This window comes from Perissodus microlepis, chromosome 3 (assembly GCF_051167445.1).
Source record: "Perissodus microlepis isolate ML-2025 ecotype Zambia chromosome 3, ASM5116744v1, whole genome shotgun sequence".
In the NCBI taxonomy this organism is placed as follows: domain Eukaryota; kingdom Metazoa; phylum Chordata; class Actinopteri; order Cichliformes; family Cichlidae; genus Perissodus; species Perissodus microlepis.
In genome coordinates this window covers 8048937-8060886 of record NC_140463.1, presented here as the reverse complement: position 1 = coordinate 8060886, position 11950 = coordinate 8048937, and the positions used below count along the sequence as shown (strand labels likewise).

General features: G+C 42.7%; 1 protein-coding gene across 1 annotated transcript; it reads left to right on the top strand.

Annotated features, from left to right (window-relative positions):
* The first annotated feature begins 421 nt into the window (after positions 1 to 421).
* On the top strand, positions 422 to 1715 carry LOC146389732 (P2Y purinoceptor 14-like). Its single transcript, XM_084917885.1, has 3 exons — positions 422 to 533; positions 620 to 879; positions 1074 to 1715. Exons 1-3 carry the CDS (start codon positions 429 to 431, stop codon positions 1705 to 1707), a joined length of 999 nt encoding a protein of 332 aa, XP_084774011.1. The 5' UTR covers positions 422 to 428; the 3' UTR covers positions 1708 to 1715.
* Positions 1716 to 11950: the final 10235 nt, after the last annotated feature.

Here is an 11950-nt window from a genome sequence, read left to right as displayed (position 1 = left end):
TCGCAATCTTGGGTTGCTCCTCCGGGAGTACCTGTTGCCCAGTAGCTGCTCCCTACTGTAAACAATGGGGTGGCTTAGAGGTTCTCCAGAAGTGGTGGTGAAAAGTCCCAAAAAGAGTAGAGGACATGCTACTACTCTCATGAAAATTTGTGGGTCAATGTCCAGTTGCACTTCAAATAAAACACGACCAAGAGTGTCGGGGAGAAAAGTGTAAAACACAAGAAAAAAAATCAATCAAGTTATGGTAATGTGATAGTATAAGTGACTGCTTTAATCTCCATGTGCCGTCATTTTTGTATCAAGTGAAAGTTTTCTGAGGATTAAATACAATAATCATCCTCAAACACATAAATTAACTTTGATCAGATGAAAGAAGGTTGGTCTTGAAGAACCTCTGTGATTTGTATTTATTTTTCAGCCACAGAAGCATGATTGACTCAACAAATATGACTTCACCTCTCAACCACACGCATGATCTTTTTATCCCATCAGTCAACCCTTTCTTTATGCTGGTCTACAGTCTGCTGTTTCTGGTACGGTTAAAATTTTCAGATTGCGCCCTGTTAGAACCTGCATGTTTGAAAGTCCTGTCCTCTTCATCCTCTCGGTGTCTCTTCAGGTGGGTTTACTCCTCAATGGCTTCATCCTAAAGTTTTACTTTCACCAAGTTCGGCAGCAGGCATCCAGCAGCTTGATGGTCTACCTGAAGCACCTGACAGCTGCTGACTTCCTGCTCTGCCTCTCTCTGCCATTGCGGATAATCCACTATGCCAGCAGCTCTGGCATTGTTTACATACTCCACTGCAGCATTGGAGCTTCTTCCCTGTACCTCAACATGTACGCCAGCATCCTGTTCATGGGGTACATCGCTGTTAACAGGTAAGGAACCTTTACTGAGTATCATTTGCAGTTCACGAGAATGTTAAAACCAGATTATTGGGTTATTTACAAACTCTTCAGTCCTAGCAACAACATGAATATTTATTTTCACCGTACAGTGACTTCTGCATATTTGGCACCACTGTGACTTTTTTTGGTGAAGTTTTTTACCACATTTTCTCTTCTCTCTGCAGATATCTGAAGATCGTCCATCCTTCTGGAACTCACATCCTGCAGACAGTACGAACTGCCCACGTCGTCTCCACGGTCACCTGGGTTTTTCTTCTAGCTCAAACAATCACCTACAACATTATGTTCTTCATCACTCACAATCCTCTGGCCTCTGACCGCTGCTACTGTGGGCCCCTCTTCAGTACGTCATTCAGCGTCCTTCATAAAACATTTCAGATCAGCTGCACCATCATCTTCCTCTTGGTCTTCATATCCCTGGTCTTCTTCTACTACAGCACGTCCCGCAGGGTGTTGCAGGCACAGCAGAGGCAGCTGGCTTCCTCCTGTGCTGACAAGCTTTTGAAGTCTCGAAAGAACATGTTGGTGCTGGTCAGCATCTTCTGTCTTTGTTTTGTGCCCTATCACCTGGTTCGTGTTCCCTATAGTTTTTTCTGGAATAACTCTGTGGGTGGGGTGTTATACTACCTGAAGGAGGCTGCCACCATGGTGTCAGTTTTTAATGTCTGTCTGGACCCTCTTGTTTACTTTTACCTCTGTAAGACTTTTCGGGCTCAGGTGAGAAAGATGTCCAGGAGAGTCAACGATCCAACAAAGAGAAGGGGAGAGAGCATCAAGAGCAACAAGGCAAACCAGTGAGCTGTAAAGTAAAGAGTTTCTGCTGAGTTCAGAGGTCAATATGAGGCTCAACTCAGCAATTCATTTGGAGGCAATGACATCATGTTATTTTAAAAAAATATTTTCAATAAATTTGAAACAATTTAAAGGAAACCTTTTCCATCCTACCATCAACAGCTATTTTGTTTGTAATATTTTCGAGGTGAAAAGAAAGCAAATGAATCAATTTTGAATGAGGCTGTAACATGTGTCGTGGAAAATTTAACAATAACCTGCAACACACCCAGTGAGCTTGATTTGAAGTGGGTTTAATAAACACATTGCAATGTGGAGAAAGCCCTTACATCTTATATACAGAGACACAGACAAAGAACATTCACAAACTCACATGTTGGACCCTCTCATTTGGGGGGGGGGGGGGGGGGGGGGGCTATACCTTCTCCCTCACAGAGAAAATTATGACCTTGTTTTCTGCTTGGCCATCACCTAAGGATTTACATCCCTGATAAGCAGGAGTCCCACTATCTGTTTAACGTCTCCCATTACAATGGCCTTGATACCGCGGAAGCACTAGCTGGTAGTCGGGCCGTACGCGTGTCTTGGTGCAGTTGAACATAATCCACAAAGTCCGCTTGTAGTCGAAAAACAAACAGGCAAACATTTATTTCCACAGTTTTGAAATACAGTGATCCGTTTGAATGTTCCAGTACACTGCAAACACGGTAAGAAACTGTTTTTCTCCACAGCTAGTTAAAGCCCCCGTAGGTCCACACTGCCCGTCGCGAACGCTCTCCCCGTGCACAGTTACCATGTGTTAAAGGAACAGTACGTAAAAATTAAATAAGGCAAGAAAAAATACAATTTAACTGTAAATCTTATGCTAAGCAAATTATAAAGTAAAAACTGAAATTCCCCATTATCTTACACTTATCCTTATCCAAAATGATTGAAATTATTAACAAATATACACTCTGTGCAATCTGAGTAAACTAAGAGATGATTAGACCTTTATCCTATACAGGCCTCACTGTGTTTACATTCCACATGCATGCAAACTAGCTACAGGAGTGCTCTTACTATAGTAAAGTGAGAAAGTGATATTACTATAACTAATGTGATATGATTAAATATGTGATTAATACATGAGAAAAGAAATCTTCCACCACACATGACAAAACGTGAACCACTCCGGACACTCTCTGGATGCGCCGTGAGAACTGAACCTCTCTCCTGCATGCGTGGCTTAGTTTTTAACCTTTCATCTTTCCACCTCTCGCTAACATGTAGCGTAAACAATCACACATTTATATCTCACTTAATATCTTTCATTTGTTTTTCCAAAACTTAGTCAAATTTGATAAATGATCCCCTTGTTGTTCTTTACTGTTTGTATGAGAGTAAAATGAGCGTTGTTCTTTGTGACCTGGATTATGTTGTTAATCTGTGTCACACAGACTGACTTTAACTCTGTGGTCATAGCGTCCTGTTTCTGATGCGACTACAGGTTCTCAAGTTTTACTGCAGGGCGGTTACCTTTAACACACACACACACACACACACACACACACACACACACACACACACACACACACACACACACACACAGTAAATCTTAAACTATGAGGAGTTTAATGAAAATGTGACAGTATTTAAGTTGCTAGATTCAAGTTTCATGAATCATCCTGACATGTTGACCAGTTCTTATATTCATCTTGTTGCTTCAGCATGTTTTGAAGCATTCCATCACCTTGTAAACTCTCTGGTTTACATGGTTTCACAGCAGCAGTCTACATGAAGAGAAGAAAGATATATGAGCTATACCAAAATATGAGCTATACATCAGCACTTGTAGCTATTGCAACAATAATATAATGTTTGCAGCTGTATATGACTAATTATCGGTCACATTTTCTTTAGATATTGTAAAAAATAATCTAAAGGTTTTTAAATTGTGTGCAAAGATTTTTTTTATTTATGTGTACATTAACAACGTGACATGTGAAACTGAGACACTGATATAAATATACAGGCCTTAAATTCAGTTCCAACATTGCAACAAACCAAACTTTTTTAAAAAATCAGGTCTCAGATTTATTCTGTATAGACCTCAGGCTCCACAGACATGGATACACTGGGAGGCACAGATAACCCTGAACAATATGGCCGCTGGGCTTCTGTATGTTTTATATTTTTTGTATGTTTGTATGTTGCCCATGACTAACACATCAGCTACTTCCTCCTACTGTTTCCATTGAGCTAACAGCTGAGGCTACAGTCAGATTTCTCAACACAAAACTAATAATAGAGTGTATATAGTTGTGGGAAAGTGTGTGTCTGTCCTGTACGTGCCGTGTGTTAACGTTCAGTGTGAGCACAGGAAGCAGTTTGAAAGTCTAAGACCTCGAGTGTCATCAAGGAGGCAAAATTCACAGCCTTCCTGTGGTTTGATGCTCTTTTCTGATTGGCTGTTGCTTAAGTGAAGAACTTTCTGAGCTGCTCAGTTGGGTTTGTACTGTACTCTTTAAGAGTGTGTTATGAATAGCACAAGGCCTGCATGTCACATGCACTAAATGCTTCCTGGATTTTGTTTTTCACATTAAAAGTTTATTGCCACCACTTCACTTGCAACACTTATGCGAAAGCAAGATGGTGATCTTTCACCATCTTACAATGCTGTGATTGCAGCCATTCCCCAATTCTCTGTGAATGGTACTCATGGCCATTGATCAATGGTCTTTGATCAGTGGGTTTTGGTCAGTGGTTGTTGATCAATGGTCATGAGAATCTGCATAATTATGATTAAGGAACTGACCTCCCAGCCCATTGTTCCTTCAGTGGGCTGGTTTCAGTCATTATGCAAATGTACTGTTTATAAGATTTGGGAAACCTGCAGTCAGCTGAGACTGAAGAAGTCACTTGGATGAGTGACGAAACGTTTCTCCCACAAAACGCTACGTCCAGATGAACAGAATCAACTCTTTGGAGACATAAGAGATAACCTTTTGTTTTCTGGTATCCCAGAGTCTGCTGGAGAGCATGTGGAAACCCCTCCTGTCCCTCCTCCCGCTCCATCACACCACCACACATGCAGAGGATTACAAGTTTGTCACTGAGGTACAGGGGAGGCATTCCTCCTCTGTCCCCTTCTGGCCACATGTGCCTCAATTTTAGTCCCCAGTCTACACATCCACTGTAGAAAAGTCTGTGTTAGCGTGAATTACATTACCCAGCAGCCTTGGTAAGGTCATAGGACTCATGGGACTCCTGAGCTAGCGAGCCTGAGTCAGTTCCTGGGCTGACAATGCAGAAGAGAGCTGCTGGGACGGAAAGCGAATAGCCCATCCTGTGTTTGTTGTGAATGGTGTGCATCACATAAACCTGAGGTAATGTTACATGTGTAAGATGTGGCTGTAGCTCAGGAAGCAGAGCAGGTCCCCTACTGATTGGAAGATGTCTGTGAAGGTTCTCAGTCATCCAGGTCATCGTAGTCTAAGGAGCTTGGAAAGAAAAGCGTCTGGACTTCTTTAAGTTGCTTGAAGACGTTTCACCTCTCATCCGAGAAGCTTCTTCAGTTCTAAGGTCAAACGGCGGAAAGTCCCAGATTTAAACCCAGTGGGAGTTTCCCCCCATAGAGGGACAAAAGGACCCCCTCATGATCCTCTAATCACATGAGCCAAGGTGTGAAAACGGGTGTGGGTCACAATCAGCAAAGGTTTTGGGTGAGCTCATTGTGAAACCTGGCCCCACCCTATCATGTGATTTCCTGAGGTCAGATGGCCCAGGGTGTGAGTGGCCGTTGAGGCGTCTGGGAAGGATCTCAAACTGGATTATAGATGGCAGACAGTTGGTGTCGTAAACCACCGCCTCTGTTCAAAGATGGTCGCTCACAGTGGATGTAAATGGCTTCTTTCACTCCTCTTTCAAACCATCTATCCTCTCTGTTCAAAATGTGAATGTTGGCATCCTCGAAAGAGTGACCTTTGTCCTTTAGATTTAGATGGACAGCTGAGTCTTGTCCCGTGAAGGTGGCTCTTCTATGTTGTGCCATACTCTTGTGAAGTGGCTGTTTGGTTTCTCCGATGTAGAGGTCTGGGCATTCCTCGCTGCACTGTACAGCATACACCACATTGTTAAGTTTGCGTTTTGGAGTTTTGTCTTTCGGGTGAACCAGTTTTTGTCTGAGTGTGTTGCTGGGTCTGAAATGCACCGGGATGTCATTACTTGGAGAAAACTCTCCTGAGTTTTTCTGATACACCGGCTACATAGGGGATGACAATGTTGTTGGGTCTGTCTTTCTTATCCTCCCTCGCTGGTGTCTGATCGTCTTTTCTGCACCTCTTTGCTGACTTTATAAAGTGTTCCTTCTTTTTCCCTTCAGGCTTAGAGGGAACATGTTCTGCCCGGTGGTGTAGGGTCCTAATTACTCCAAGTTTGTGTTCCAGAGGGTGATGGGAGTCAAAGAGGAGGTACTGGTCCGTGTGTGTGGGCTTCCGGTAAACTTCGATGTTGAGGTTGCTGTTCTCTTCAATGTGCACGGCGCAGTCAAGGAAAGGCAAACAGTTATCCTTTGTGTCTTCCCTGGTGAACTTGATGTTTTTATCCACGGCGTTAATGTGCGCAGTGAAGGATTCCACTTCTTGTGTTTTGATTTTGACCCAGGTGTCGTCTACATATCTGTACCAGTGGCTGGGTACTCTTCCTTTGAAAGAGCTTTTCTTTCCAGTTCTTCCATGTAAAGGTTGGCTACAATAGGTGACACGGGGGAGCCCATGGCACAGCCATGTTTTTGTCTGTAGAAGCCTTCGTTGTATTTGAAATATGTTGTGGTGAGGCAGAGGTCTAACAGTGTGCAAATCTGATCGGGTGTGAAGTTGGTCCTGTCTTCCAAGGAGCTGTCTTGTAGTCGTTTTCTGACAGTCTCCACTGCCTCCGTGGTGGGTATGCAAGTGAAGAGAGAGACTACATCAAAGGACACCATGGTTTCATCTGGAGCCAGGGTAAGTTTCTGGACCTTGTCGGTGAAGTTGGTGGAGATCTTGATGTGGTGTGTTCCACACAAGAGGTGCAAGTATGGTAGAAAGGTGTTTTGAAATGTTGTAAGTGGCTGAGTTTATGCTACTGACAATGGGTCTGAGTGGGACCCCTTCTTTGTGGATCTAAGTCCGAAAATGCAGGGTATGGCATCCCCTGGGTAAAGGTGAGGCAGTCAAAGATTTTGTCCTTTTCAAGGTCTTGAAGGCAAGCTATAGCTTTCTTTTTGTAGCTGCTTTCCGGGTGGAGCTTTAAGGCTTTGTAAGTATTGTTGTCACTGAGGAGAGTACTGATCTTAGTGTGGTAATCTGTAGTGTTTAGGACCACAGTGCACCTTTCCTTATCAGCTGGTAAAACAGTGATGTTGTGGTCTTTGCTCAGGGAAGCGACGGCCTTCTTTTCTTGTAACGTGAGGTTGGACGGAGCGACTTTGGCGCTGGAGAGGGTGGCCGAGACTTTCATCCTGATTTGCTCTGCTTCTGTCTGTGATAATTTATTTATCCGTATGGCAGTTTCTGTGGCTGTGATGAGGTCCACTATGGCCAACTGTTGCAGAGAAATGGCAAAATTGAGTCCTTTGGCTAACACTTTCTTTTCAGGTTCAGTGAGGTTCTGGTCTGAAAAGTTCTTTACCCATTTCTCCTGACTGTCTTCAGGTGTGGTTTCTTCTCTGAGTTGTGTACGTTCAGAATCAGGAGTGAGTGTTTTTGAAAGCAAGATGTGAAATTTCTTGTGTTGTCTTTCTTTTCCTTTAGTGTGTTGGGCCTGCTGAGCCTTGTCCACAAACTTGTTATCAGGGGTCCTTTTGTCCGTCTTTGGGGGGTTACTCCCACTGGGTTTAAATCGGGAACTCTCCGCCGTTTGACCTTAGAATTGAAGAAGCTTCTCGGATGAGAGGTAAAACATCTTCAAACAACTTAAAGAAGTCCAGAGGCTTTTCTTTCCAAGCTCCTTAGACTACGATGACCTGGATGACTGAGAAACTTCACAGACATATTGCCGTACATTTTGGGAGGAACACCCTTCAACTGGTGCGGGAGTATGAAAGGGAATCAAGAAAACAAGCGGATTATAGGAACCATCTCCGTTACAACCTAAGATGCAGACAAAGCAGAGTTGTTCCTAAGAGCTTGTGCCTTGGATCCACTGTCAGGGGATACAGAGCAGACTTGATTCTACAGAGAGCACAAAATCAGCTTCTAAGTGAAAGGATAAGACAGGTCCATTTCACTATAGATGTCCTCCAGATCAAGATCAGCCAGACTCTGCAGGAACTGGAAACCCTTCTTCCCTATGTATTATGTATATGTATTAAATGTACAGTGAACAAACAAGCTGATGAGTAAGATGACCAAAGGAATGTTAAGCTGCATTATAGAGTCTGACAGCTGCTGGTAAGAATGACCTGCAGTAGCGTTCCTTCCTACACTGTGGGTATAAAAAAAAGTCTACTGCTGAACAAACTGCTCAGTGCTCGTACAGTCTCGTGCAAGAGGTGGGAGGTGTTGTCCATGATGGATGTTAGCTTAGACAACATCCTGTCCTCCCCAACCTGCTCAACGGACTTCAGCGGACAGTTTGGGATAGAGCTGGCCCTCCTGGCCAGTTTGTTTAGTTTCCAAGACTTGTGCAGTGAGGCATGGGGTCCCTCAGGGCTCCGTAATTGGACCATTGCTGTTTTCTATGTACCTGCTGCCTCTTGGTGTCCTTTTATGTTCTTTTAATTAACCTTTCATTGTTACGCTGATGACCTGCAGCTTTATGTTCCTTTAACCATTAGAAATCATGCTGAAGTCTCTAAACTAGAATGTTGTTTATCTTCAATTAAGAGCTGGTTATCGGATAATTTCTTGCTCCTAAATACTGATAAGAGAGAGTTGATGGTCATTGGGCCACACAAATTTCAGCACTTGTCCCAAAATTTCATCTTGAAAATTGATGACAGTGTCATAAATTGCTGGAACAAGGTAAAAAACTTGGGTGTGTGGTTCAACATGGTGCTCTCCTTTGAATCTCATGTAAAAGAGATAACAAAGACCGCCTTTTATCATTTGAGGAACATAGCCAGAATCAGACAAGTTTTGTCAAGTGACACTGCAGAGGTTCTTGTCCATGCATTTGTGTTTTGCTGTATTGATTATTGCAATGCTCTTCTTTCTGGCCTACCAAAGAAAAGTTTTAGAGGTCTACAGATGGTGCAAAATGCAGCTACTCGCATTTTAACAAGAACTGAGATATTTGAGCACATTACCCCTGTTCTGAGATCTCAGCTTTGGCTACCTTGTTAGGTTCGAGCAGATTTTAAGGTCCTGCTGCTCACCTACAAGGCTTTAAACTGATTGGCTTTACACCTTTATGTTCCATCTCATGCTCTACGATCTCAGGACTCTGGCCTTCTAAAAGTTCATTAAACTTTATTGTAACACCTACTAAAACACCTAAAAATTGGAGAGTGTGCTTTTTCTTTTTGTGCCCCGTTTCTGTGGAACCACGATCGCCCCACTATAAAAATAAAACTATAAAGACACTAAAGTGGTAGGAAACTATTTTGTGCAACTTTTTTGTATTTACAGTTTTGAGGGATAAGCCTCTTAAATTTCCCTAACTAGAAATATATGTTAAAAAACAAAAACAGTTTTAATTTTTTTGTAATTTATTGCACTTTTTTTTGCAATTTATGTAATTACTATGCACTTAATGCATACAAATTATTCAAATTTGGGCTATATTGGTTGTATTGATGTATAGCAACTTGAAATGCTCCCAAAAATGGCACTACAACATGTAAAAATAAAATATAAGCTCTGGAGGACTTGGTTCTATGGTAGGTCTTAAAGGGTTAAGGCTGTAAGACTATTTGGATGCATCACATAGAAAGTACCCTGAGACAACTGTCATGAATTAAATGACAGAGATTGTCAGCAAACACCCTTTAGAAGAGGCCATGTATCAAAATTGCAACTCAAAGAGAGTTTTAGTAGAGTTCAACAAACTGAATTGATTAATAGAATAGAATAGAATAGAATAATCATTTAATTGTCCCACAAGGGGAAATTTGGTTGTAACAGCAGCCAAAAAGACAAATATACAAACAAACAGTACACAGGACACGGAACAGAAACATACACAATTTTTACATATTTTCATCAAGGACAGTGGTTACTATATACAGAGAGTATTGTACAGTTATTAAATTAAATAAAAATAGCTACAGATAAGAGGCAAAGCAGGTTGTAGTGCGAATCGGTTGATTAACTTATTGCAGTTACAGCGCAGATGTAAACATCTATGTTTGTTGGGAGCAGTTCTGATTGTACAGTCTGACAGCTGCAGGGAGGAAGGACCTGTGGAAACACTCCTTCATGCATCAAGGATGCAGCAGTCTCTCACTGAAGGAGCTCTGCAGTTCAGCAACATTTACATGCATGGGGTGGGAGACTCTGTCCATCAGAGATGTTATTTTGGCCAGAGTCCTTCTGTCTCCCACCACCTGCACTGGGTCCAGGGTGCACCCCAGAACAGAGCTGGCCTTCCTGATGAGTTTATCCAACCTCTTCCTCTCAGCTGCCGATAAACCGCTGCTCCAACATACAACACTGTAAAAAATGACAGATGCCACCACAGAGTCATAGAAGGTCTTTAAAAGTGCTCCCTGTACTCCAAATGACCTCAGCCGCCTCAGCAGGTAGAGTCTGCTCTGACCCTTCCTGTAAAGAGCATCAGTGTTGTGGCTCCAGTCCAGTTTATTATTCAGGTGAACACCCAGGTACCTATAAGAGTCCACTATCTCAATGTCCACTCCCTGGATGTTCACCGGTGTCAGTGTGGTGGGTCTGCGTCTCCGGAAGTCCACCACCAACTCCTTGGTTTTCCCGGCGTTGATCAGCAGGTGGTTCTGCTGACACCAGTCAACAAAGTCCAGACTCCACTGTCTGTACTCTGAGTCGTCCTCACCTGTGATGAGGCCGACTATGGCAGAGTCGTCAGAGAACTTCTGTAGGTGGCACCGTGGGGAGTTGATGGAGAAGTCTGCAGTGTAGAGGGTGAAGAGGAACGGTGCCAGCACAGTTCCCTGTGGGGCCCCCGTACTGCAGACCAGACCAAAGTATGAAGATGGGTTCTTTCAAAGAGGAACCTCAATGAAAACGTTTTTCTTTTCAGCTCCAGAAACATGGTTGACCTAAAAAACGTGACTTCACCTCTGCACCAGACATTGTTGTTGAGAAAACATCAGCCAAACCTTTCTTTGTTCTGATACAGAACAGTCTAGTGTTTTGTGGTAAGTTTCAGATCTTCAGATTAGATCTCCAGATTGTGTTATGTGCATGGTGCATGTAGCAAAGAAATCTCTCATCCTCTCTGTGCTTCTTCAGGTGGGTTTTCTTCTCAATGGCTTCATCATAAAGTTTTATTATTGTTGAGCTTGACAGCAGGTGTCAAGCAGCTTGATGGTCTACTTGAAGAACCTGATAGCTTCTGACTACTAACTGATCAGATAAGAAAAAGACATGTCTATTTTGAAAACAGGTCATTGCCCCTGTTTAGCAGTGAAGAGAAACAGGAAATAAGTCAGAGTGCTGGTTGGCAGTGTGATTGCTATGCTTCCAGATGTACAGTGACCAGTGTTGGGTAAGTTACTTTAAATTAGTAACTTAGTTACATTACTAGTTACTTCTATCAAAAGTAACTCAGTTACTTCAAGTTACTCGTTACTTTCAGAGTAACTAGTTACTAGGGAAAGTAACTTTGGTTTTACTCAGAATTCTCTTGTTAATGTGTTGCTTCCGTAACTGGATACCCAGCCAGATTGCCAGTCTTCTAGCTTGCTTACTTGCCACAAGTGCACTGTGCCACCTACCAATAGAAAGGAAAAAATAATGTGCATATTTCCACGAGAGAAATCCCACGCCTGGACCGTCGTTGACCGCCGCATGATTCTAGCCTGCTTTTACATCCAACACAAAAACTGCAGTCGTGGTGCTTTCGATTGTACTCAGAACTCAGAAATTCTGCCTTCTGAATAGGAAGATGTAGGTAACACCAGACTGCAGATGAGCTGCTTACAGGGCTGGACTGGGACAAAAAAAAATCGTCCCGGGGAATTTGACTAGAGACCGGCCCACCATTATAGGAAAAATCATAAAGCCTTTGAATGAAAACAAATGCTGTTGTGACAGTGATGTACACTGTTCTGATGGTATATATGTATCAATCTATCAATCGTTTGTTGTAA

Excerpts from the sequence above, each read along its gene's own strand:
- LOC146389732 (XM_084917885.1), top strand. The coding sequence starts at position 429 with ATGATTGACTCAACAAATATGACTTCACCTCTCAACCACACGCATGAT. Across the intron at positions 534-619 it reads TCTACAGTCTGCTGTTTCTG|GTGGGTTTACTCCTCAATGG; the intron begins GTACGGTTAAAA and ends GTGTCTCTTCAG. Across the intron at positions 880-1,073 it reads GGGTACATCGCTGTTAACAG|ATATCTGAAGATCGTCCATC; the intron begins GTAAGGAACCTT and ends TTCTCTCTGCAG.